The 27,886-nt window shown below is 41.3% G+C and overlaps 1 protein-coding gene across 1 annotated transcript in view; it reads left to right on the forward strand.

The window, feature by feature from the left end:
* The window catches only part of LOC121943750 (large neutral amino acids transporter small subunit 4-like), a 34,926-nt gene that overhangs the window by 632 nt on the left and 6,408 nt on the right, over nucleotides 1-27,886 (forward strand). The window contains exons 2-8 of the mRNA XM_042487356.1: nucleotides 2,875-3,096; nucleotides 10,814-11,027; nucleotides 11,135-11,190; nucleotides 11,424-11,500; nucleotides 23,700-23,792; nucleotides 24,004-24,137; nucleotides 24,673-24,884. Of these exons, the coding sequence (XP_042343290.1) occupies nucleotides 2,937-3,096; nucleotides 10,814-11,027; nucleotides 11,135-11,190; nucleotides 11,424-11,500; nucleotides 23,700-23,792; nucleotides 24,004-24,137; nucleotides 24,673-24,884 (946 nt within the window). The 5' untranslated portion in view covers nucleotides 2,875-2,936. The remainder of the gene's footprint in view (nucleotides 1-2,874; nucleotides 3,097-10,813; nucleotides 11,028-11,134; nucleotides 11,191-11,423; nucleotides 11,501-23,699; nucleotides 23,793-24,003; nucleotides 24,138-24,672; nucleotides 24,885-27,886) is intronic.

Consider the following 27,886-nt stretch of genomic DNA (forward strand, 5'->3'; position numbering starts at 1 on the left):
CGACGCTCGCGCTCATCTGGCTGCTGTTTGTTGCCATTTTTGTTCCAGTTAGCTGTCTTTGTCTCAGCAGCATGATGGTGATTCCCCTGTAACTGTTGTTGATACTGAACAGCTGAGCGCCTCTTGCGTATGATGTGCGTCAATTTACCGAAAAACGAGGCGCGAGACTCCGGAAAAAGTGCGGATGTTGATTTCAAAATAAAAGCATAACAATGCATTTAGCGGTGTAAAAGAATAATATGCAGTGTTTAGGAAACTTATCTTTGTTTTCCTTCGGGTGTCAGTGCATGCAAATAATGGCAAACCTCCTGCATCAACTACTCTTAAATATATTTCTTAATTTTATGGCTAATGTCTAAATGATTAAAGCCCTTTGTTGCATGTGGTTATTGGATTTAAATGATGCTTTACACCATTTTTCTGTTGATTTTGCCTATTTATTCCTGATTAAGCATAGCAAAACAAAGCCAAAGTAGGCGTTTTCCTACATGTCATCTACATTGTCTTTTTTCTCAGTCAAAACCCTGCGAAGCAGCAACATTTATTAGACTTTTATTTTGAGATTGGCAGCCGGAACTCCGCGTTTTTGTCTCGCTTAACTTGTGTGTGCAGGGAGGGGACTGACTGGAGATGCAGATTGGGGTTGGTAGGAGGGGGGGTGCGGATGATTTCAGTCCAGTTCAGACCAGTTCCACCGCTGCTCTTCATTCACCGCAATACTTTGTCTTATTGTTCGCAGTGCGTGTGTTTTTGCAATTCATGTGACAGGAAAACACACACACAGTTTATGTGAAGTCAGTGTGTGTTTTCTTTATTCATCATGGTCCTCAGTGCTGGGGGCGATGACTGACAGCAACTTTGTCCTCAGACAAAAACAGTGTGTCGTACAAAATAGTAGCTCACTGTTAAGTGATATTAATTTTCAGCATTTATTGTCTGTATATCCCACGCTGGAATACAGCGTGCAAATGGCATTTATTTTTATTATTCTATTTTATAAAGTAAGGTCATGTTTGTTTGCAGCCCCTTTAATATCTGAAAGAGCTCCATACTTCCCAGAATGAAATAGCACATTAATTATTCACGTGTTTTTAATATATTATTGTTATTTTTAATAAAGCAGCCTACATTATGTATTCGAAATACATAATTATTATTCATATAAAGCGGTGTTTTTATTCAGACCAGGATTTACATGTTTTATAGTTGTTTTTTTTATGTCTAAGTATGTTTTTATTCTATTTTATTAAATTTCGTTTTGTTTTATTTTTATTGTCACATGAACTGTAATATTTCCAATAACTCGCGCAGTTTTTGGCCGTGTATAATAGATCGTGTATCGGAGCAGCAGCGCGCGCTCTGACAGTCTAACGACACCGTGAATCTCGCGCCGCGCTGGTTCGAACCGGCTGGAGCTCGCGCTGCATTCACGTGCAGTGGAGTTTCCTGTAAACACGCGCTTGTTTATACCAAATTAGCTTTGTCACACTCGACAGACATCCAGTCAAACGTTGAAACATTTGCGTTTCCGTTCAAAGACAGGGAAACGAAGCAGGTACTGGTGTCGCGTGGAGGTATTTTTTACCACCAAACTGAGGCAGGCTCCTTTTTTTGTTGTTGTTTTGCTGTTTTTCCGATATGTGATTTGTTGATATTAAAATTTAAGAAGTTTGACTTCATGGATTTGGGAATATGGTTCTAGGGTCAAACTATGGAGGTCTGCGTTGAACTTTTAAGGCAAAAACTCCGCAGAGGCATCGTTTTCTGACAAAAAAAGAGTCTTTCCCCACGGGGACTGAATGCAACACCGACCTCACGTGTAGCTGCTGCACGAGCTATGTCACTGGCAGCCAATAAGAGAAAAGCGGATAAACCCTAAAGCCAATCAGATGTGTCAGGGGGCGGGAGTTTTTAATATTTATAGGAGGGGTTTAGCACCTCAAAGGCCTCAGCTGTTTTCTGTTTGTGGGAGTCTTCATCAAGACCACCATCATCATCATCAGGCTAGAACAAAGACATGTATATGATGCAGACCCAAAGAGTCATGAAAAACTCTTCAATGTGAAACAGTGCAGCTCAGAATCAGATTTATTGGTCATATATGTGCACATACGTAAGGAATTTGAACCACATTTTAAGTTGCTCTTCGTGCACTTTTGCACAGCTCCAATGACAACAAAGCTGAGCAAATACAGGTTAACATGAACTCAGTCTAACTATTAACTAGCTGTTATGAACATACAGTTTGGTGAAAAAATAGATGCATATATTAAGAGCATCTGTTAACAACAACATACAATGTTTTATTTAAATTTCGGTTGTTTCTGCAAATTGTAAACAACACAAAAGTGCAGAGTGCTGTTAGACCATTTGCTTATAGTTTGTGATCATATCTGGAATAGTTAACCCAAAAAATTACAAGAAATCAGTTTAAAAAAATACAAGAAAATTATTTTAAAATAAAAGTAAAAAAATATATTTTTTATAAAAAGTGGGGGGGGGGGGGGGGGAAGTAACATCATTTTTAATATTTAATTATGATCAATTTTCCCAAGCTTTTTTTTTTCTTGCAATTTTTTGGAACATTTTTCCCAAGTTTCTCGTTGCCTTCCCCCTTATGTTTTTGATTTTGAAATTGCGACAATGTGCTTCAAGGTTCAAATGTTTAAATTCTTGTGAAAGTCACTTGAAAGCAGCGAAAGAAAAAAAATGAATGTCACTCCACGTTTCAAAGCGTTAAAGTTCCCAGTTTGCACTATTTAAATATTATCTGGCATCATTTTTTCCATCTTTCCTAAGTACTATTTAACCCTAGAAAAGTCCTTAACATCAAGATCATGTTCTCATCACTTTCCCCTCGGTCTTGTCTTCCAGGCTCCAGCAGCCTCCCTCACCTCCAGTCAGGCCAGTGAAGTGCGACCTCCGACCCAGCTGAGATGGCTCCCACCCTGGCCACCGCTTTCTCCCGCCGCTGGTGGATGGCGGTGACGGCGGTCATCGAGAACTTGCTTTTCTCCGCTGTGCTGCTGGGCTGGGGATCCCTGCTCATCATGCTCAAGTCTGAGGGCTTCTACTCGTACCTGTGCAAAGGGCCAGGTGAGTCACCTTAATGTGATTATTAACAGCAGGCGGGGGAGGTTATCTGCGTGAGCTGCAGGAATTTTAGACATCGGAGGCAGCACAACTAAAACAGTTTGACCCGAGTCCCTTTTGCTAGCCACATTTTGACAAATAAAGGCCTGTCTCAATGAGAGGTCTGGCTGTCACGCAGTCCATTTTTATAAAAGTTCTCAGGATGTGTAAAACCGCTGTTGGCTACTTGCTGGAGATAATGTTAGTTAGCTGCTTAGATCATAGAAAAATATGAATATATATTTAATTTTTTCTCAATATGGACATGCTACACACATGGTTAGCTTGGTAAGATTCTCTACTTTTCAGTCATTTAGTTATTTTTACTGAAACCAGGAGCACAAAGAAGACGGTATAACCGGCATAGTTAACAAGAGAGATGCAAAAAAAAAGATTACTAGATTTAGAATGTAATTATATAAAAAGTTTTCATAATTATCATAATTTTTCATTAAAAAATATTTTATAGAAATTTTTTTCCAGGTCATATCTTGCTTTATGTTTTATTTTATTTTATTTTATTTTATTTTATTTTACTTGCAAATTTTCAGGTAATTTCTAGCCTACTTTGGTAATTTCTTCTTTTGTTCATCATAACCTTCTTCCTATGTTTTAGAATAAAATAGAGCCAATTAGCCCAGGTCTCAAAAGATAAAATAAATAATTTTATTGTATTTCTATCCTTGTGAAGCAACAGTTTTGTGTGAAAGGACTTAAAAGCTCATCTGATATAGACAGACTTCTGTCCCAAATATAAGGCTGTTGAGTTCACTTTGATGTGTAAAATTAGTGAACTTCCCTGTTAAATATCTGAATACGTAGTTCCCCACTGGTCTCCAGGTATCATTTAGAGGAACTTATTTTACGTAATGACGCTGGAATCAGATGAATGACGGTGCGATAAAGTGGAGATTAATGACTGTTACTGCTACTTTCACTTCTGCTACTATCACAAAAGCCAGTATTTCACAAAAATGCCTCGTTCTGGGCTTGCTGGAGTGAACCAGTTTAAATAGGGTGTGAATGGGACGCTCTTGCATGACGATGCCCTGAGTTTCACAGAGCTGCTGAGAAACCAAAAGCTTTCAACAGACTGATTGCGACACTCTGGGGTGCTCTTTTTTCCAGAGTGGGTGTGGTGGAGTGAGTGATCTGAGATTTGAGGATGTGCAAACAAGCATCCAAAAGGCTTTTTCAGAGCGCGCTCAGATTTCACCTTAAAAACAACCTCGACATATTCTACGGCCGTCATTCGCATCACTGAAGGATCATTTTGTCGGAGAGGAAAGTGACCTTTGAGAGAAGCAGCTGCTGATAAATCAGCAAACACATGAGATTCTTATTGATCCAACAGTTTGGGATTTCCTCGTGGAAACAAGTCAATAAGCCAGCAGCAGGCAGATTCAGAACGAGCTTCAAAAGCAGCTATGAAGTGCTGCTGCACTCCAAAAAAATGATTTTTTTTTGTTTTTTTATCCTGTCCTTAGTTGTCTATGATCAAAGGTGATGCTGCACTCAGCCAGTCATTATTAGTTTGCATCTCTATGACACAAAATTGCTTCTGCTCGGAAAATCAAATCAGACTTCCAGGATTCGGTAACCGCTCACTGTGGGTCAGATCAGACATAACGACAACATACACGACAGTTCTTCATCGTGTTCATCATCAGTCGGGTTTTCGAGTTATCTCCGCCGCAAGATGGACGTGTGAAAGCGTTCATCCCGTCGTCGTCCGCAGTGATTATCACACAGTCTCTTTGATCATCGTGTCTCGCTCTGTGCGTTTCCCTCTTTGTTTCTGACAAAGGAGCAGTGATGAAAGCCTTGGCTGGATTCATTTGTGCATATGAAGCTCGTAAATGGTTTTATTGCTCTCACATGTTATTCACATGACCAGAAAAAGAGATCTAAATCCTCTCTTCGACAGTTGATTCAGCAATCTATCATCAATGAAAGCTGATTATCCTTCAGTGTTTTATAACAGCCTGTTGATCTGATTGGATTAAGTTTCGGTATCTCTTGCCGTTGACTCCATCCACAGTGATCTGACCTCAGACCCATCAGCACGGCTCTCCGCTCTCCTGCCCCAGCTTTCTGACCTGTTAAGTGTTGCTAACTCAGCACTTTTTGGTGTTTATTTGTGTGCGGGGCCGAGAAAGGCTGAAATCAGGTCAAAAAGGTGCAACATACGCTGTGTTTGTGTATGTTTCACTCATGGCGTAGTCAATGTTTGCCTGTTGTCAGTGCAAAAAAATGTGCAAATATGTAACATTGTCCTACTTTTCGTGTGCAACAGAGCTGTCTGCTCCCAATATCCGACTGTCATACCACCGTGATATTTCTGACATCGAGGTGAACCAGACCAAAAGCTGTTGGCGTGAAGCCTTTTCTGCCAGAACTGACTCTGAAAGGTTAACATATTTCAGATCATATCTTGACCTACATGCCCATATGAACACTGACAGTTATAGGTCACCTGTATGGCCGCGAAAAGATCTCACAGCGGGTTGCGATGTGGCGCAAAAGCTCAGCTGAAGCTGCTATGAGGCTTCAGCAGTTTTGAAATGAATCGGCATCTTTTAAAATTAAAGTTGTTTTAATGTGAAATTCCTTCACTGGTTTCTAACGCTGTGAAATCTAAAAAGTTGATTTTACTTTTAAAAAAAATCTAGGAAACCAATTTCCATGAAAAATGTCAGTAAATATGACAATTAATCTGATTTGTTAAGTTTACTTTAGATTTTGTTAAATTTAGTTGATTTGTGAAGTTGTTGCAACTTAAAAATGACAAATTTAATCAACAAAGACAGCAGGAGCGGTTAACTCTTTAAAACCTGAGAAAATTGACATGATGTCTTTCAAAATCATAGGTAAAAGGCAGTGAACAATTCAAGAAGAAAATACCTAAAAATCTGAAAAAAAAATGGGGAAAAAGTACATAAAATTAGAAGGAAAAAGAAGAAAGTAAAAGAAAAAAACAAAGAAATAAACAGAAAAATAAATAATAGTAATTCTGTAAAATAATTTTGAATATTTAAATGTAATAATTATGAATATATTTGTTTTTCCCGAAAACCTTTTTAAAAATAATTTTTTCAAATCTACCAATTTCTTGAAATTTGCAGAACAGTTCTTGCCAAGTTGCTCATTGCCTTTTAATTTTTTTTTTTTTTTTACCATGCATTTTAAAGAAAGCAAACCAATTTGCTCAGATTTCAAAGGTTTAGATACTTGTTGTTAGACCATCTGTTTGTAGTATGTGATCATATCTGGAATGGTTATCCCAGAAATAAGCAAAAAATTAGTTAAAAAAATACAAGAAAATTACTTTAAATTCTAAAATTAAATAAAAAAAGTTGTTTTTTTAAAAAGGGGAAAAACTTTTCTTTTTTTTTTAAATATTTAATTATGATCAATTTTTTAACCTGGATGTCGATCCAGGTCAAAGGGTTAAAAGTCGGGGGCACACACACACACACACACACACACACACACACTCAGAGGTCAAACAGGAGACATTCTGCAGTCACAGTACAGATTCGTAACTCTGCGTGTAAATCTAATCTGCATGTATTTACCTCCTCTAAGGCTAACTCGTCCTTCGCTGCAGCTGTTTTGAAGATCACAGTCTTGTCACAATGTGTTGGCGAAACTCTGTTGTTGTTCGTCGTTCAGCACAGCCTGCTCTCCCACAGGCTGGTTGTGGTTGCTCTGGTGGTGTCAAGTGTGTGTTTGTGTGTGCGTATGTGCGTTTGTCACATAGCGGAAAGAGAAAGGATTACATTCCTTCGTCAAACTCATCATTTCTCGCCTCCCTTTGTCTCGCTTCGTGTCTCACGATGGCTGTCAGACTCTTTGTTGTTTCTGCGCGATAAAAAGTGTGTGTTTTGACTCTGTTTGCTCCGTCACTAGAAAAACGTGTTTCTGCTCAGTGTGTTCAGGATGTATGTCAATCCCAAAAGGAAACAGTAGTTTATTTACGTTTCTCGTCTTCTTATATGCTTTGTGTGTATCCACAGGGTGTTTGGCGTTGTCATACGGATCCGAAATATTTGTTCGACCTGCTAAACATCACTCGACTCCGTTACCTGTAGACAGTAATGACTGTATCCTCGTGCATAAACGTCCTCTAATCACGAGGAACAGAGCCTCTGTCTAATTGCCTCTTGATATGAGCTCTGTTTCGTGGATGAGGTTCGTGTGCTGTATCGATCAGCATTATTCGTCCTCTGAGATACTCGTTGACTTGTGTACGTTGGTGCTATCTACAGGTGGATAAAGGAAGAACTTCCTAGTAATGATTAAACCAACAGACTGTGTGGGAGCCGAGCCTGTTCGTATGTATAGGGGAAGCGTATAATGTAGGAGAGAAGGGAGTGGTGGGAATTTGGCGAAACGTACACACGACAAAGCTTTTAATGCCGTTGACATGAATGAGAAACACCCTCTGATGAATTGCAGTAAAGAAATTTTCACAGAAGATCAAGCGACCTTAATACCCTTGAGTGTATTTGCCTGTATGTGTGTGTGTGTGTGTGTGTGTGTGTGTGTGTGTGTGTGTGTGTCTTTGGGGCTCTTCCCTTATTGACTCAGGTTCGCTGTGGCCATTTGATTAGTCAGCAGCCGCTGTGGGACGGACGCTGCCGTCTTCTGTTAGTCCAACAGTCAGCACTTAATGCTCCAATACACCTCAAACAGCAGCCGGAGAGGAGAAAGCACATAATCTCCATATTGACGGAGAGTTTTGATCACAAAGTGCTTCTGACGCAAATACGAAGCTCATGCTTTTGAGGTTTTAGCCACGCTAAGAGAACGTCATGGGCAATGATTGGAAATGATTAAACGATCAAACCAAAAGAACGATAGGCAGATTAATTGATAATAAATAATCATAAGTTGTAGCCCTATTAAACAGCATTAAGCTCAGATCTAAGTACGGCCTCACAGAGCCGCTAGCATGGCTGTAGTTTGTCCAGGTCGGGGAAAAATGTCCTATAAGGTTTAGTTTAGTTAGTTTAGTTTATTTGCACATTGAAAGAAGGAAATAACAAAAGAAATACGATTAAAATAAAAAACGCCTCAACAGGCTTATAAGAATACCTTCCCTCAGACAGTAACAAGAGTTTTAGGCAGCAACACAGGTTAGATAAAAGAAAAATGATATAGAGTTATATATTTACGATACCGAAATTATTTCTGATTCATTCAGGAAGTGTGATAAACATTTGTTAAATTAGTGACCTTTTCAAGTGTTTTTTAAATAATCATAGTGTAGACGCTGACTGTAATGATGAAGATAACTTAAAAGAGGAAAGAAAATATAAACTTTTATCATTTAAAATGACTCTAGACTGAAAACAAAGATAATCATCACACCTCCACTACAAGAGCATCTTATATTTCTGATTATAATAATGAATTCGGTGTTAACTTGTTGCAGGTGAAGGTTCTCCGTAGACAACTTTTGAATAAAGTGCATCGCAGGTGAATGTCTTTTAATCAAAGCCCACAGATGCTTACAGCCACTCACCCTCATGTTAAATTTAACTACTCTGCAGCTGCTTGTTTTTAGATGCTCATGAGCTCAAGTGTCCCGACAGCAGCATTAAAACAACATTGCAGCCATCAGATGTTCATTAAGCCGCCTCACCTTTCACCTACTTATATTCTCTCAGAGCACGGGCCAATTTTCCACCCCGGGATGCTTTTAATATGACTTAATAGCTTCCTGTTGTTTCTCTAAAAATTCGACCCTTAGCCCAGAGACCAGCGTCAACACCTCCTGCGTTTACCCTCCTTTTTTACCTTAGGCTGGTTCAGCAGGGGCAACGTCACACACCCTATAAGAACACGGTGGGAAAACAGATTTCGGCTCTGTTGTTTATTCGCAGCAGAGAGCGGCTGCTGTTGAAAAATTGCCTCCAGGACAAAAATGAGGAAAACACTGATGACTAAGTCCTTTATACGTCCCTGCTCCCTCCTCCAGACACTAAAACATGTGGTAACCTCTGAGTCCGTCTCTATTGTTCTGCCGGCAGTTTAACCAAAAACAAGTCAAGGTGAGCGAGGAGTTGTTTTCCTCCTTCAGCCCTCCTCTTTGTCCCCCCGTCTGTCCGTCTGTTTATCTGCTGATATACACAAAGTTTCACCGGAGGCAACAGTCTAATAGACCAGATAGACAAAAATAGACTCCACATGAACTCATTGGACTGTGTTTACCAGTGATTCAGCAGGAGGCGGATTGAGTCGCTGTAAAACTGTAACAGAGTTCCCCTCCTCCGCGCAGGGGTTCAGTTGTGACTATTTCTGGTACCTGTTTACTCTGTATTGTGTTGTTTTCCCTCCGGTGTGTTTACTTGACCTTTAATGAGTCTCCTGGCTTTTCGATCAGCAGCTCAGCCCTCGGGGAGGGAGGGGTAAACGTATGAGCTCAGACCTCAGAGAGCAACATTAGAAACCAGCTCTTCTGAAATACCGAGAAGGTATTTATTTTAGATCTCACCGGAACCTCGAGAACAGGGACTCAGCTTGTTTTTGCAACATGAAAGGAGGCCAGGGGCCAGTCAAAGACGCCCCATGCTTGTTTTGAGGACGTTTCTAGGATTTTAGGACATTTCTAGGATTTTAGGATGTTTTTAGGATTTTACGAAATGTCTTGGATTTTAAGACAATTCCAGGATTTTAGGATGTTTATGGGACTTAAAGAGATTTCTTGGATTTTAGGACATTTCTAGGGCTTCCAAGACATTTTTAGACTTTTTACGACGTTTTGAGCATTTTAGGGCAATTCAAGGATTTTAGCATTTTCGTAGGATTTTAGGATCTAGGAATTTGACACATATCTAAAATTTTAGAATGTTTCTGGGATTATATGACATTTCTAGGATTTCAGGATGTTTTTAGATTTTAGGACATTTTTTAAATTAAAGGACGTTTCTAGGATTTTGAGACATTTCAAGGGCTTTTGGATGTTTCTAGGATTTTAGGACAATTGGGGCTCAGCTCTGTCCTCTGTCAGGGAATCCTCCACTGGCACTTTTTTTGATAAATAAGATCTAATTTGATGCTGTTTTACACACTCTGACACCTATTGTATACCAAAAGCACAAAAACAATTCCCAGTGTGAATCACTATTTTTCTACAAAGTACTCACTCCTAAAAGTGTAAGCAGCAGTCTAATGTTGCAGGCTGGAGTGGAGCTAATGTCTGTGCTGTTATGTATACATCTGTATCATCCACAGCCAATGTCAGCATGCTACCATAGTTTCTACAATAATAATAGTTTCTGTGCAAGATGCAGTCCATCCAAAGGTTGTTAAGATACTTCAGTCTAGACTGCAGACAGACAAACTTATTCATTAGCTGTTAAATTAATGCAGAGGGATAAGAAGCACAATTCCCAGTGGAGCAGAATTAATTAGTTACATGAAACGGGAAGAGTGCAGTAAAGCAAACTGTACCTTTGAAGGCTATTGTATGTAAATGTACATCATTATTTTCCACTTTTTGGTATAAAGCATATTATGTGCACATAATACTGCAGTCTTACATAATTTCAAGGTGCTATATTTTCAGAGTTACGGGTCACTGTCCTTTTGAAAGCGCCGCTTTAGCTGCTGTGTGCAGCATTTAGAGAATAAATCCAGTTTAAAAACAGTTTCCTATTTTACGTTTCTCCAGAAAACAGCTCCAGCCTTAACCTCTCCAGCTCGTCTAACAAGTCTGGTGATGATGAGGAGTATCTGGAGATGAACGGCTGGCCCATCTGCAAAGACCAGGACGAGATGCTGAACCTGGCCTTCACTGTGGGCTCCTTCCTGCTGTCCGCCATCACCCTGCCCATGGGCATCGTCATGGACAAATATGGTCCCCGGAAGCTACGACTTTTGGGCAGGTAAGGCTACAGAGGAAAATCTAAACCCATTTTGAACTCTATTGGATGTTTATGGTCTGTTTAGTTTATGTATTGCCCTATTCATACCCTTTGCGGTGTGTTTCCAGTGCCTGCTTTGCCTTCTCCTGCCTCCTCATCGCCTACGGTGCCAGTGATCCCAACAGTACGTATCTCATTTCATCTCACATACATCACTTCAGCGGCATTATGTATTCACCTTGGGGACGTACTGCCTCACACACTGCTCTCAATCACGTTGCTTTTGTCCGTGAGCCACACTGTACACAGTGTAACAGTGCATGGATGAATTGGTGAAACTTAAATCAGTCATACTGGGTGTGTGTCAGCAGAGTAACCACACCCGTCTTTGTTGTTAATCTGCTCTTTCTCCTGCAGATCTGTCCATCCTGATCTTCTTTGCTTTGGCGATGAATGGGTTTGGAGGCATGTGCATGACCTTCACTTCTCTGACAGTGAGTACGATTACTGAGATTACAATACTTAATTACTAAAGCTGCTTTGAATTGATAGAATCGCTCTCCTAGAGTAGAAACTACTCCACAAAATATGGAAATACAGTATAATATATTAAATATACAGAAATTCACTTTAGACCAGACCTACTTCCACAGCACTTTTTCAGTGCTAGAGAAAGGTCTGGTAGCATTTACTATTATTCTAGTAGGCTACAGGGGCTTGTTTTTATTTCTCTAAACGAATCACAATCATCCTGGGCGGTGCTACGCCCAGGATACAGTGATGGTGCCCTTGCAAAATGGCAGTATGCAGATAGCAGAAGGGGAAGAGAATGCCGCTTGTAATAACAGGCCATTAGTGGGCTTAAATGACGTTTTGTTTGTAGGACGGCAAAGTTTTCGGTCGCTCTGGTTCCCTCGTCAAAAAGCCAGTGGATTTTTTCCATTGGATTTTGTATTTTTGCAGAAAATAAGCTCTATCGTTCACAAAAGTTTATGATACTTTAACATTTTGCTCTGCGAGATAATCTTCAAAAATGAACACAACTTTCATGATTTTTAAAGTATAAATGTAATATCCAGAAGTTAAAATCTAACATTAAATTAAACGAATTACACTACGGAGGCTGGAAAGACCGGTGTTTAGCATGATGACATTTGAAATCTCATTTTGGCACTTGTTAGCAGCTCCCTTTTTTAAACCAAATACCCATCGTCCTCAAAATGAGCAAACCGGGAGTGCAAACACGTTAACTTGCAGCAATCTATATATAGCCATCCAGTGAGTCAGACTAACAAACTGGCACTAAGCTAAAGATGAGTAATCCAGTTAGACTGGCACAAAAAAATTCTCCTGGCTTTCTCCAGCATTTTTACAGCATGTCCTCAGTTGACAGCCACATCAGCTTCCCAACAAGTCCTGCAACGAACTAATAATTCTGCAAGGACGCCCAAATACATTTCTTGGTTTATTTCGTAACCGACAAGTAAAAAGACAACACTGAATCTCATAAAGCCAGATTTTTAATAAAAAGTCAGCAAACCAGAATAGTGCAACACCTAGATTTGATATGAGAGGAAATGAAATGAAGAGGAGCAGATGGAGAGGAAGAGATATCGAGATTTGGAAACAACAACAAACTGTATGAGGAAGAAGAAGAGAGAGAGGACAGAGAGGAGAGTGGATTAGAGCACTGTGAAGAAACACTTCATTATGCACTGATGAAGAGAGGACAACACAAGAGGGACAGCAGATAGAGACATGCAGACAGACAGATGCATCAGAGCGAGGGGAGACGCGGACGGAGGAGGAGACAGATGGCTCAGTGGTTGACACTCTGGGAGAAAAGGACGAGCGGTGATGTGCAGGCGAGAGCAGAGGGAGTGATGGAGAGGATAAGGAAAGCCAGCGGTCAGGATGATCTCATCAGTGAGAGAAAGTGCTGCATCACAGGAGGAGCCACGTGAGAGAGCGAGAGCGACATAGCGAGAGAGCGGCGCATTAGTGATTTATTATTCACTGCTGCTCTGCTGCTCTGGCCGGGAGCCAAAAAAAGACCTCGACTCATTACTATTTTATCCACACATGGATCTATAGTGTCTGTGTGTGTGTGCACTGTAAAAAGAAACTTATTGTTTTAATTTTTTAAAGAAAGCTAGTGTCTGGGCTGCATTAACCCTTTGAAACCTGAGCAAATTGGCTTGATTTCTGTCAAAGCATGGAGAGAAGGCCATGAGCAACTTACAAAAAAAAACCCAAACTAGTTTAAAAGACAATTATTTTAAATAACCAAAAAAAGGATAAAAAAACAGTAAATGACCTGAAAAAAGTGCTTAATTAACTAATAGTATAAATAAATAAATAATAATATATATTTGATGGTAACCTAATTTTAATGATATAATTATAATAAATATAAATCTAGTTTTCTTGATAATTTTCCCTATTTAATAATTTTCTAATGATTTTCTCACAGTTTTTTAAGCTAATTTTCCTTTCACCTTTTACAAATTTTTTGCAATCCTTTTTCCCCATATTTTCAAAAGAAATTAAACAAAATTTGCTCAGGTTTCAATGCTTGTCAAAGGCATCTAAACGAAGCATAACAAAACTGATATTGATCAAGGGTTTAAATGCTTAAATTTGACTGATTTTGAGAGTCAGCTCGGACACTGGCTTTAATAAGTTACAAAAAAATGTTTCTTTTTACGGTGTGTCTAGAGCGCGAGTCCACAGATGTGTAGATAGAGAGAATATTTTAAACATGTCAACAAGCGGTATCACACCCGTTTCATCAGCGGTGGATTTTGTAATCTATGTGTTGCTTCCTTGTTGCATGGTAAATAATTATTTGCAACACAGTCGCTTGCAGCCTCAACAATCTGTTACTTAAGTGCAAAAACTGGAGAGCAAAGACACACTGTCACAGAGGAGACAAACAGGAAGCAGCAACAGGGGAACTGACTGAGTGTGTGTGTTTATGTGTGTCTCCCCACCCATGCTGCGCTGTTTCCTTCTCAGGCTGCCTACTGGGACCCTCACTGACACACACACACACACACACACACACACAGAAGTTGCTCAGCTGGTTTCGCCCCACTGTGCACCCCCTCCCCGGCCCTGCCTCCACCCAGTCTTTCGTCTCAGCCTGGTTGTTTTTGTCTTCTCCAGTTTCAGCTGCTCTCCGTCAGCAAGGCTGGACCTGCACACAACTGTCCAAACTATCTCGTGTGTGTCCACAGTACTGTATGTTACTGTGCGTCAGCATGATGTGTGTGTGTGTTGTTTTAGCTGTGGCGCGCCTCGAATCTCCAGCAGGCTGAGTTATAGCTCCCTGCCAGCCTCGACAAATGTTTCCTTTATACCACCGTCTTCGTGTGTGTGTGTGCGTGTGTGTGTGCGAGACAGATCAAGACAGAGTTAGTGATGTTGTGTGGATGCTTTGCTCTTCCGTCGCCCTGCCCTTTCCTGAATCTCTGGGTCAGGGATCGTTACCGAGGAAAACAACTATATTAAGAAGCTTGTAACCTTTATGTTTCTGAGGGGGTGAAAAACTCGGACGCAGCATCTTGGGCTCGTGGGTCACTGAAACTCCTCAGGTCAGGTTGACCAGTGTCAAATCACAGTGTGTGTTGTTTAAAGCCTCTGGAAAGGTGGTTTGAATTAGTCAGAATTCACAAATTATATCAAAGTCTCATTAAGTATCTACAAAAATCTGAGTGAAAATATGTTCCCAACTATTGTTCCCAGCTATTCAACTGAGCTGAAAACAGCTCGTTTGACATAATTTCTCCTGTGTGGGCGCGGCAGATCACGTTTTGATTTACACCTCCTGGGATCCCACCTTTGCAAACTGTCTCTCGTCTCCACGACGACAGCCATGAAGCAAAGCCGAGTCGGCGTGGTGCGGCTCTGTATGTCCCAGCCCTCTGACTCTGGCTGCGATCGTAAATCCAATCTGATGCTCTGCACTAAAGCGAGAAAGCTGCTTTTTAAGTCGCGGAGCGTTCGGTTTTCTCCAGAAAGAGAGCCCAGAGTGCGTTGCTCTGGATGACCCAATGGTCCAGTCCAGCATCGCTCCGAATTCACCAACGGTCCAGTTTGTACCAGAGTGCACTCCAGCACTCAGAAAGGAGGATTTCAGTTTAGCATGTTCAATTAGCATCAACTGACACCTGACTTTGAAATTTTGATCGGCTTTATCCGCTTTACGTGATATGAATCGAGAATAACGACGCCCAAATCAACCCAAAACGACAATATTCAAATTTGGATTGAAGCTAATGTCTGATAATTTTTTATACATTTTATTAGTCATGTAAAACCCTAAATTACATTGTAAGAAAGCGATTTAGGTTCCCAGAGGCTTTAAGAACAGGGGATATCTTTCTTCCTCTTTTTGCTTTCTTTCTACCTCTAATGAGCACAAAGTGTACTTTTTGGCTCCTTCTCTGCTGTTTTTTATCTTTATCTATCTTTGCTTTTGGATGCACACTCAGCACTCCGTGTCCCGGGGACGGAAAACAGAGCGTGAAGCTGAGGAGGGCCGGGTGGTTCAGTGCTCGTCTATTCTGTGCTTGTAAACAGCTTCATGTTACAGCTGCTCTTTTCTTACTAAACATTCAGCCTCTACATACACATACATGCATACATGTCTCCACACCCACAGGCGGACACCAGGCTCCTCCTCTTGTTCTTTATGGCACGTGCAGGAGCCGACTGCGCTTCCTGGTCTCTCAGTCTGAAGCCCTGCTCGCTGCCATAATCTACTTTCTATCTCTAACGTGCATTTCCTCTGCTCCCAATCCCCTTTTTTCTGTGTCACCGGACCATCTGGGAACGCACTCAAAGGCAGATTCCTCTGTGGCAAACGGTCAACACACTGGCCATAAATGTAGACTTTAGCAGAGAAATTGAAATGTCCTGCACATTTTCTCCCCTAATGGCTGAAACGTCTAGGTGGGGCTGAAGGGGAAGTACAGCAGACACAGTATTTCATTCTACACGGCGAAGGGATGACAGCAAAAAGGCAGTGAAATCAGTCTGCGGACTATTTTTACCGTGCTGTAGATGTCGGGTGAGATGGAGGAAGTACAGTATATGCTCTGTTTACTCCTCTGGACCACATCGAATGGAGCTGTGAGGGGAGAAAAAAAGATGAATGAATGCCAAGGGTCAAGTAATTTGAGACCCGAACCAGCCAGACAGAGCTTGTCGCTGATACAAGGCCCGAGTGGATGTGTAGTTGTGTGAATTTGTGTTCCAGGTGGATGTTTTTATGGTTTTCTGTGCAGCTGAAACGACTGTAAATCCCTTCCAGACACACAGGGGTCTTAGAAACCTCTACACCCTTCCAAAAACTAGTGGAAACGCTCATGTGCTGTTTGTTATGTTTAGGGATGAAGTCAATTGGTTTCAATCCAAAATATATGTTAAAAATTATTGGAGTCCTCATAGGGAGGAGCAAAAAATGATGTCATGTCGATGGAGGTATGCCGTCTGGTGTTCGTCAGCTGGTGTTTGCTAATCTTACAGCCCACTTGGCTGCTCTTTATGATGGATGGCGTCCTATCCTGCGCGTCAGGACAGGACCGGTCAGAGCTGGTTCGCAGCAGTCCGGCAGCAGCAGCTGATGTTTCCACTTGCTGCAGCAGCAAACCCTCTTCCCTCTTTCATTTCTCTGTTCCCTGCTCTCAAACGGCTCTGTCCAGTTTCCTCTTTCTGCCCCTCGTCTGAGGCTCAGCATGTTTTCTCACACCCCGGGCCTCTTTGTCACATCACGCTCTGCCTTTTTCCATTTCCATTTTCAACACTCAGCACACACTCTTATCCAGAGTGACAAAATGTGCGCAAAAGTGCAGGATGGACAAAAAGTTTGCAGTTGCAGGGGAAACTTTTTAAGTAAGCATGTTTCTACAAATTAGTTCATTCACTAACCTTCATGAAGCATTTATATTTTACAAACATTTACGCATGCTTTTATATCTTTATAACTGCGTGTTCTTGTTTGTCATATGTTTTATGAAAAGCACTTTATTTTGGAGGTGCTGCGTGTGTGTGGGTGTACCGCTCCCCAAAGATGGGTTTTATTATATTATTTATTCTATTTCAATTCTATTATAGATTTTAAAAGTTATGAATCACTACAGATTTTAAAAGTTATGAATCATTACAGATTTTAAAAGTTATGAATCATTACAGCGCTTTATTCAAAAAGGGAAGGACCCGGGAATCCTGGAGGAACCTCTTATTTATTTTTTCATTTTTTAAAATTCACTTTTATTTTGATTTTAATCTGTAATCCAGCTGCTGCCACCTGCGTCTTTTAATCACTTTTATTCCTTCCCCTTCTTTTTTAAAAATCTTTTTAATTCCCTTTTTTTGCCCTCTAATATTTTTGGGTTTTATATAAATTTATTTTATTAAATTTCATAAACCCTTTTGAAAATAATTTGTAAAACAAGGACTTCTAACAAGTGAAAAAACTTATTTTACCCGTGTGCCCGTGCCCTCAGAGCACTCTTTACTGTGGCCTTATCTCTAAATATTAAAACAACACAAGAGGTTTATGTTATTGTACACTTATCGTACCCTCCACAGAATAAATTTGCATATTATGACATTTAAAACATGTTCCAAAATAGGAGATAAGGCTTAAAACAAGACAGACCTCCACTGTGGGAAATATATCAGTCTTACCTGAAGATTTTATGAGATCAGCATCAACAAGCAAATACGCTCATCATTCATAGGTGGGTCACATGGCGAACAGTGTACACAGCATTCATATCACCTGCACTGATAACATTCAGCAATCTCACCCAAACAAGATCGAATCACTGCCGATCAGGTTTCATCCGGCCGTTGTGGAGCTACACCTCGCGATAAAACACGTTTTACTGTAAGAGTCACGAACAAGCAGGTCCGTGAGGTTCTTCTAAACGTGCTAAAATGCTCATAATTGCTTATTAGCAGCTTGGGTTAAATAAGTTCAGTTCCCTGTATTGCCGTTCTCCGTGCAGCCAGTGCAAAAGCTGTTCTTGCACTCGCAAATCCAGGGACATTTAAGTGCACTTACATTGTTCCAGGACATTCTGGACTCTGGCTCAAGAGCTGTTGGACTGTAAATGTCTCTTAGATTAACCAGAAAGGAACATTTTTCCAAGAAAACCTTTAATTCATCAATGCTAAAAGTGGAGAAGATTTTTCTTGTTCTCTGCAGTTCAAATTGGCCTCCTGCACTCAAGTTAACCCACAGTCCTAAACAAATTTTCATGCTGACTCATGACAACGTGCTTTTTGTTTTCAATACTGATCTACCTGGATACTGTTCAAACAAAACCCTGGCATGCATAGATCCACTTATTGATGAGCGCCTGCATCCCACCCTGAAATAAACCCTCCAGCTGCACCTGCCTCGGAGCGAACCCTGATCTCTTATCTCCAGGTGACTGCTCTGACGCTAAGATAGACCTTTAGTGGCTGTCCAAACACCGAGCCCATCTGTGTGTGTACCTTACCACTCTGTGCATGGATACATCGTGACCGCAGAGCCAACAAAAGAGCTATTCAGGGAAGAAGCAATAACAAAGTAGATGGTGGGTGGTATTATTTTAAAGAGGTATCTCCACACAGGGCTGCTCTCAGTCGTTTCTCTGGAGATAAAAACTACCGCCTTTATATCTATAACGTCATCGAGATAAGGGGACTAGTGCAAGTAGTTGGGAGATTAGTAAAAGCTGTGTTTACTGAGAAAGAGATCAGTGAGGGAATGAGGTGAAATTCCTGAACAAATAGTGGGAAGATTAACTCACACATCGTACCTTGATGGCTGCGGTACATAAGAAATATATTTCTCTCATGAGTTGAAGATCGCCAAAACCGACCCGTGCTCTTTAAAGAAAAATCTTGTAATTTCACAGAGATTAAAATTTCAAACGACACCTTGATTTTTAGCTAGCAAGCAGCTTGGCTCTAAGAAAGGCGATTTCAATGTGTCTGTTAATTTGGTTTAAGAGCAAATACCTGAAATTTTCATGAATGTTTTGCAGAAATTTTACATTTTCCCCCTTAATTATTACAATAAAAGACATTCAATTAGGTGAAAAATGGTCGAATAACGTAGCCTACAAAAAAAACTCATTAAAGGTTTGCAGAGTACCTACTAAACATCAGCATGTTAGCTTTGCCATTAGCATTAGCATTAGCATTTAGCTTACAGAAACACTGCAGTACACAAATTTACGTTCCTTAAAATAGCGAAGGCATGACCCACCCTACTCTGTATTAGGGGCTGATCGCTCTGAGGCGCGTCGTGAGAGAAACATCACCACCAAAACCAAAGTTTCCCTGCGGTACAGCACGCCTGTCGGGCTGTGCAGCGCCTTTTTCTGGCACGCATAAAAGTTTAAATATTTTCAACTTTTCCGCTCACTGCTCCACAAACGCACCCAGCTGTCTTACCAGATGCACTCCCAAGGCGTTTTTGGAGCGGTCGTGCTTCACATGATACGTCGCGATGTGATCGGCCCCTTACTGTGCCTCTGATTATCTTACCGTGACATTCTTACCCAGCCATGCTTTTCTTGCCTAAATTTAACCTTTCCAGCCAACAAAGGCAACAAATACTCGCCAGTCAGAGGGAGAGAGGGGCGGGTCATGCCTTCGCTATCCTCAGAAAACACAAATTTGGGTGCAATACAATCTCACAAAGCATGGCCGTCTAGACTTTTTATCTTGTTTAACACTTTTTAAACCGGGACAGACAGTTTCGTTTGTTTTCGTTTGCCACAAAAATCACCCACAGGCTCCAATGTGTGTTTTTAACATCTCAGGCATAATTCACGGCAGTAGCGTTCATGTTATCATGTGTCCACGTACGTTTACTGTGCAGCCAGTTGCTCGCTGTGTGTCTGTTATGGCCTGAAGTGACAGTAGATCCTTTGTCCTCCGGTGTTTAACGGTCACAGACTCACCTGTCTGCCTGACTGATGTGTTATTGACTCCAGCTACAAAAACAGTGTTATCTCTTCCTCGTCAAGCCTGACAGCTGCTCCTCCCATCAGCACACTCTGACATTATCCTCACGTTGCTGAACCCATTAATCCTCACTTCTTCTTTTCTGATTAGCCGACCAAACTGGTTTGTGACGTGTTTTTGGGAAACAGTATTTGCAGCTGACTGTGACTCAGACCTAGTAACCCAGAGAAACTCCTGGTGTGACGCAATTGGCCAACGCTCAGCATCACAAGGACTAGAGGTGGTTTTTATTCAGGTTTTGGCATGTTGCTACACACACACACACACACGCAGATGCTTTGAGGTTTTGCTCTGGCAAAGCACAGTTTGCTCACGTGGTTTTGTTTTTTTCTCCCACTCGCCCATGCGCTTCCAGAAATGATCGCCAGTGGGTACAGAGCTGCTCCCAAATAAACCTGTTCCCAGAGTGAATAAACAAGCCGAGGCGTATCACTGGGAGAGACATGAAGGAGGTGAATGGCAGAGAGTTTAGAAACTGAGTCATCCACACCGAAGTGACCTTATTCCTTTGAATCTGCACTGAATATCTGGAATCTGAATGGGGAACTGTTCATTTTCTGGGGAACTATTTAATTTCAAAATCTCAAAGTGGCACTTTTTTTTATTGGATATTCCAGTTTAAACCTTTAGGGGAACAGCATTGATTTTACACCATAAACTACTTTTACAATTCTTTGCGAGTCGGCTGCTACCTCAGTTGCGATAAGGGAGCTGCGTAAAGTTCGATTTTCCTCAAGTGATATCCAGCCAGTCCTTCAGCAATTTATTAGAAAAGCTGCTGTGAAATTAAATCAGGCGGCCTTTTAAGCTACAACAATCCCCGAAACAACCTGCAAAATCCAAGAGGGAGTACTTAATGTAAATTCTATTGCATGCCATAAATGCACACGTCAATAAAACCCTGATACAGAGACAGAACGGCTGTCCTCTTCAGATGGCAAAGTGCACCTTTATGACTCATGGCACAAGTAATTTTTTTTGTGTAACTGTAAAGGTGAATATTCTTACATAGGAAGGCAAGGCAGATTTATTTATATAGCACATTTCATACAACAGGGGAATTCAAAGTGCTTTACCAAGCAGCAAAATATAAGATAGATTTGCAATAAAAGAGCACAGAGATAAGATATAAAAGGTTAAATTAATCACTAAATGATTTTAAATTTTAAAATCAAAATCACCATAAAAATAGAAAAAGTGTAGACAAGAGGTGCAAAGATAAAAAGATCATTTAAAATGATGTAAAATCCGCTCTGAAAATAAATAAAAGGAACATTTTAGCTTTGACTTAAAAGTGGTCAGAGTCTGGGTTTGTCTAATATCAGCTGGGAGGTTATTTCAGGTCTGTGCCACATGATAACAAAACACAGCTTCACCATGTTTAGTTGTAATTTTTGGGACGTCAGTGGGTTGGCCCCAGACGTCCTGGGGGCCCTAGAAGGTTCATGTGTCACAGGCTGATAATAAAAATGCTCAGTCCTGCTCCGTGACATACCAAAATCTTTTCAAGCTTTTTGCAGGTACCATAGTTATTACAAAAGACTGGACATAAAATATGATCATCATCAGACTAGAGGATGAGGAAGTGACAAAGTTGGGAAATCTGAACCTGTTGACTCTGCACAGCCGTCACGGCCTTGATGCGTCATGACCAAATCAAGTCTGCTGAGCTAGACACAAGCTGAGCTGGTCATTTTTTGTGTCCTCTCCTCTCCTGTATGCCAACTGGGCCAAAGGTCAGCCGTCTTCCCCCCCGTGTGGTCAGTCAGTCTCCTGTAAAGTGTCAAAACTGGACTCTTCCAGTTGAGCGCTGCTACAGGGAACCAGGAGCAGAGCCCTTGTTATTTTGGATGCCACGGCAGGGACGTAGCAAATTTTGTAGCTCACCTTTGGTCCAATTAATCCGGGGAGTGACGTCTGTGTGGGGTTAGAGGGTTCAAGCAGCTGCCTAACAAGCTGCACCCCCGCGGTGAGCACAGCGGCCGGATGGACAGACAGATGAGGACAATGAGACAGGGAGTGAAGGGAAACTGAGGCCTGCTTTGCTATTTATGACCCATAATAATGTTACGCCCACATTTTTAACTCCCTGCCCCCCACTCTTCCCCCAGCGACCCACTTCACACCGCTGTTGACTTGGAGTTTGATTTCCTCTCCTCCATGTTTAAACTATATGTTCTCCAGATGGCGTGAATTAAACATCACATCAATAGAGAGACAATAAATATCTTCGCCACATGTTGCTCTCTCGCTCTCTGCTGGCGTTTTGAGCTCTTCTGACTTCTTGGAGGAGGCTGTTTACAGTTCGAAGTTGCATAGTTAAGAACAGTGTGTGCTCTTGTGTCTCAAGTTGAGCGCCATTAAGCAAGACTTCTGGCTTTTCTGTCTCTGCTCCACTTCAAATGCTGCAGCACAAACAAATACCACGCAGCACACAGTACACTTTGTACTTTGTGGTGACAGGCCCATCAATACTTAAGCTGGGGTGAAGTATTCGCCTCGATGTGAGCAATTTGCTGCATTGTTTTTAACACTGAATAATCTTTTTGCTGGTAGGGAAAGAAAATATATCAACAAAGATTCATGTGTGAGATAACAGCCTAACAGTTGCCTGAATAGTTTCAAAGTCAGCAAACAGACTCAGTAATGTCTACAAGAGTATCGATCTAAAGTTTGCCAACATTAGCCACCATCAGCTAACTGGTCATACCAGACTGTTTAAGGCTGTGAATACAAAACTCCTTCAGTTTTAGTTAAGTTTTATTTTTTTTTATGAATTCAATTTTTAATTTGAAAGAGAATAAAAGTGCTGTTTCCTCTGTCAAAAGTCACATTGTCTCACTATAAATCAGTTGGATACGCTGTGCTCTCATAAATGCAGCACTGTTTTCAGTGTCTTTGACTCTTTTTTGTTGAGTTTCAAAGACAAAAAACATCTTGTTCATCTGCTTAAGCACTGAAGTGATACACAGAAAGCTTTTTCTTGTACTTTCACAGTATAATTTGAGGCCAGTCTGTGTTTCTGCGTGTCATGACAAAGTGAGAAAATGATTTTTATCCTTTAAAGCAGTGATGTGTAGGATTTAGTGGCATCTAGTAGCAGATTGCAACCAGCTGAAACTTTAATGGGAGCAACTCTTCCCTTTGTATCATTCTGTGTCCCCTCTCGGAGACTTGCGTGTCCATGAACACAGCAAGTTCTTTTTTTTCCTCAGCAGCAGTTTGTAACTCAAGGGGTGCGAAATTATTCTGTCGATCTGTTTAGAGCAGATCAGATGGCACATGAGAGGAGCAGCTGCTGCAAGTGAAAGCAAACTTTTAGACCCAGGAGACTGAATGGTCAAATTTCATTTTCAATGCACCTGATGTTCTGCTGCTCCATCTGTGCCCAGAGTATGCTCTGCAATCCGAGACCATGATGCAATAAATAACCAAATGGTATATATAAATATATATTTCAGCAGTGCTCCTAGAGAATGATCCAGCTCCAAAAATAGAAAATATATCTGTGGCAGCAGATGTTTTAATTGTGGCAGGCTGCCACAAATAGATGAATGTGTGGGGAAACACTGATTCTGCTTTTGTGTGTTTAAATGAACTCCCAGTGTATTATGTTGAAGTTAATAACCTCATCTGTTTCTTGTGCTCTCTCCACAGCTCCCCAACATGTTTGGGGACCTGAGGTCAACCTTCATTGCCCTGATGATTGGATCTTACGCCTCCTCTGCTGTCACTTTCCCCGGCATCAAGGTAACATATGATTTGCGCTGTTGATGACATCACACAATTTTCTATCCACCTCGTAAAAATTCATTAATACATCCTCATCCATCAGAAAAGAAGTGCTCCTAAAAGGCAGTACCCTAACATAAACTCAGACAGTGTGACACTGATGCCACAGATCGGGATATTGATTCTCCATTATGACGCGTCTGTTTGGGTGCCGTCTGTCTGCCTGTAGGTGATCTATGATCTGGGTGCCACCTTCATCATGATCCTGCTGGTTTGGGCCGCCTGCGCCTGCCTCGTCTTCCTTAACTGCTTCGTCAACTGGCCTCTGGAGCCTTTCCCCGGACCAGAGGACATGGACTATACGTAAGAAGAATAGACAAACTTACTTTTGCACACACAAAGGCGTACAAACATTTCTGTAGCCTGCAGCTACCATCGTCATAGTAGCCAAAGTAGTGTTAGAAAGTGCCCTCAGGTTGCACCTGCTGTTAAGGGATTCCCACTGAGCCCAGACAGCTTGCATTCTCTGCAGAGATCACTGCATACACACATACATAAGAATGCACACACATGCATGCTCACACACACACACACACACACACACACACACACACACACACACACACAGTAAACCTCAGTGTAATACAGCGGAGGCCAAGTGAGCCCTCAAGACAGGAAAGACTTTAAAACCAGATGATCAGCTGGCTTTGCCCTCAATCACCTGGATCCTTTGTTTCCTCTTGTCTTTTCCCCTTTCCCTCTTTCTCGGAGGATGTTTTTCTTCCTTTTTTTTGCAGCCCTCCTCTTCCTCCTCTGCTTTTTTCATTTGACATTTTTCTTTGCTCTTTATTTTGTGCATGCAATCACCTTTCGCCTTCTCTTTCCGTTGTTCCTCCAGGGTGAAGATCAAGTTCAGCTGGCTGGGCTTTGACCACAAGATCACCGGGAAGCAGTTTTATCGGCAGGTGACCACCGTGGGGCGCCGTCTCAGTGTCGGCAACTCCATAAAGCAGCAGCACCAGCCGCCCAAAGATCTGGCCACGCAGGAGGCCAACAAGCTGTGCCTGTCCACGGTCGACCTGGAGGTGAAGTGCAAGAGCAAGGAAGAGAGTAAGTCTGAAACAACATATCTAACTTGTGTCATGTCATGAATCTGCAGCATGGGCGTGAAATTAAAAAAGGAAACCAGTTCTTTGTGAGAGTGGATCTCCAAGTGGTGAAAAAGAGCTTTTGAAAACAACCATAAGTCAGCGTAAGTGCTCCATGTGCTCAAATGATCAAGTCCAGAGCAAAGGCAGTCCCACTATTTGTTGTGTCCCCTCTGCCAGCTTATGAATATTCATCCGAGCATCTCAGGAGTCACTCTGCTGATTATGAATGAACCGAGCAGGAGAGCCGCTTTGTTTGCCAGGTTGTCTGAAAGCACCGTGACGGACAAAGGCTTTCCAGACAGCAGTCTGTCCCACAGTCCTGAGTGGTCCAGTCCATGACCTGGAATAGTCATACTAACAGTCGTAAGCTATTACTTTTCACATTTAAATACATGTTTGTAACAATAAGAGTTTTACAATCACAGCTTGGCAGTATAGTTTGTGGTATTATTATTAATATGGGTATTTTTTGATATATATTACTATATGATTATAGATTTGACTTCCCAATAATGTGGGTTATACAGAACTTTCCGTGCATTACTTTTTGTAGGTATTCGTAGGATCAGTGCATGAGAACAGGCTGCTTATTTTACATGTTAATTATAAAAATACAAAATACTTATAATAATAATAACTTTAATAATAACTTTATTTATATAGCACCTTTAAAAACTGGTGCTTACAAAGTGCTTTGACAGAACAAGCAAAGGCAGGAGCTCAGGGAATAATAAAAATAGACATCAACAATCAGGTCAAACAGAGAAATGTGTAGGACAGTCAAAAAGGTCAGAACAAAAATACATATACAAAGGTCAACAAGAATAAAAGAAAAAAAAAGTTTTTAAAAAATATAAAAGACGATAAAAATAATAAAAGAGGAAATCTAACAAGACGACAAGACTTCATATCAGCTGCATCACGTCTCAGCTCTGAAAGGCCTGACCTACATCTGTACTTACCAATTAGTCACAAACTCCATTTACACCCCTGTGATACCTAAAATACCCCTTTACCTCCACCCTACATCCATACTAAGCTAACCCCTGTTACCCCAACACCTCCAGGCCTCCTTGCTCTTCTACAACGGGGTCAGGGACTCCCAGTGGGGAGGTTCTGGTCGCCCCCCCTCTCTTTGGTATCAAATGGACCGTAGAATTGGTTCGGACCCAGTTCTTAGAAAAGCCGCTCAGCAGGTGTGGGGGGTTGCTGGCTGATGATGCCAGAGAAGCATTGTTGTGGGGTTGAAGGCTGAGCATCATCGAGTGTGTGTGTGTGTGTGTGTGTGAGTGTGTGTGTGTGTGTGTGTGTGTGGACTGCAGTCAGGATGCCCATGGTTGGTTTCATAACAGCTGGACATGTTCCGTCTGTCAGGAGCTTTAAAGAGGCCCATATTACACACCGTCCCCCTCTCATTCCACGCTAATTTGACGGCAGCTGTGCAGGTTGCAGAATATTTACTAATTAGGCACTATTTCTTTTCCTCCGCTCTCCCGAGAGCGATTTGAATTTGAACATATTATTGTTTCCTTTTGATCGTCAGTAACAAACACAGTGTTCTAGTTTAGTAAGTCGATTACATTTCGGCCAGCACAAAAAAATAGGCAAAGTCAGTTTTATGCCTTTGTGCTGGCGAAAATACGAGGCCAGACACATTATGTTTTAGGATGCCTGTCCCAAATATGTAAATATGATATCTGAAGCGCGCCTCTCGGGAAAGTTCTTCAAATTTGGCACAAACATCCATTTGGACTCAGCGATGACCTGATTAGATTTTGGTGGTCAAAGTTTAAAGACACTGCAACCTTGTTTGTCCCAATCTTGTAAAAGCAATATCTCAAGAACATTTTGAGGGAATTTCTTCAAATTTGGCAGAAACGTCAACCTGGACTCAAGAATGAACTATTTAGATTTTGGTGGTCATAGGTCAAAGTCTAAGGTCACTGTGGCCTCGTCTGTCTCATTGTCTCAAGAACTCCTAAAGGGATATTTTTCAAATTTGGCACAAACTGCATCTTCACAAACATGTTTTTGGCCATAATTCATGAATTCATGCAAAATTTCACACAAATGTTTAAAAGGATATAATGATGAAGTGACTAGAATTTATACCAAAAGGTCAAAGATCACCTACACTGTGACGTCCTAATGTAAACTGTAAGTGTAACTTGGCTGGTTTGCAGAAGCATACAAGTGCAAGGCTGTAAATCTACTTTTCCAAAATGATTGCTTCAGTATAAAAATGAAATACAAACTGTATATTTTGTCTCTAGAATCTGACGTTCTCTCCTTCATGTCTTGGACGCTTTGGACTTCTCTTTATGACTCTATGTCTACTATTGCCTTGATTAAGGCAGGAGTTAAAAGCCACAGCCAACTTAAGAACTACTGACCTCCCCTGCCGCCACAGTGAAGTTGATATTTGTTGTTTTGAGTAACTTCCTCGACAACTATTGGATGAATTGCCATTAAAATATTAAACTTGCTAGCAGAAGTGCAGCCTTTCATGGTCTCCTAGCTGGTTGTAGACCCTTATATTCTATTTTGATCAGAGGCAGAAATACAGATCAGGTATTGAGGTGAAGGCGTGTTAAAGTGCTTACAAAAAGCATGACCTGTTTCCAAACAATTCCCTTAATTAGGCCTCGGATGGATACCTGTTGTTCTGGGTAATAAACCCATCTGCTCCATCTGTGCACTGACAATTAATTGGTTTGTCCAGTGCTTCACCATATGGGCAGTTTGTCCAATTTCCATTTAGATTCACAACTTTGATTAATGATCAACTTTTCCTCGAACCCACCTTTCGGTGAATCACCCGGCCGCTCAGCTTCTCGTGCAGGATGAGACGTGTTACCGTGGCACCCGAGGAGCAGTGGGAATATTTAGATGACAATCTCTTCCCCCAACTTTCACAGTAGACTTAGCACGGGCTAGGAAGCACACTGGTGTAGTTTTCCA

Source organism: Plectropomus leopardus, chromosome 5, assembly GCF_008729295.1.
Source record: "Plectropomus leopardus isolate mb chromosome 5, YSFRI_Pleo_2.0, whole genome shotgun sequence".
Taxonomy (NCBI): domain Eukaryota; kingdom Metazoa; phylum Chordata; class Actinopteri; order Perciformes; family Serranidae; genus Plectropomus; species Plectropomus leopardus.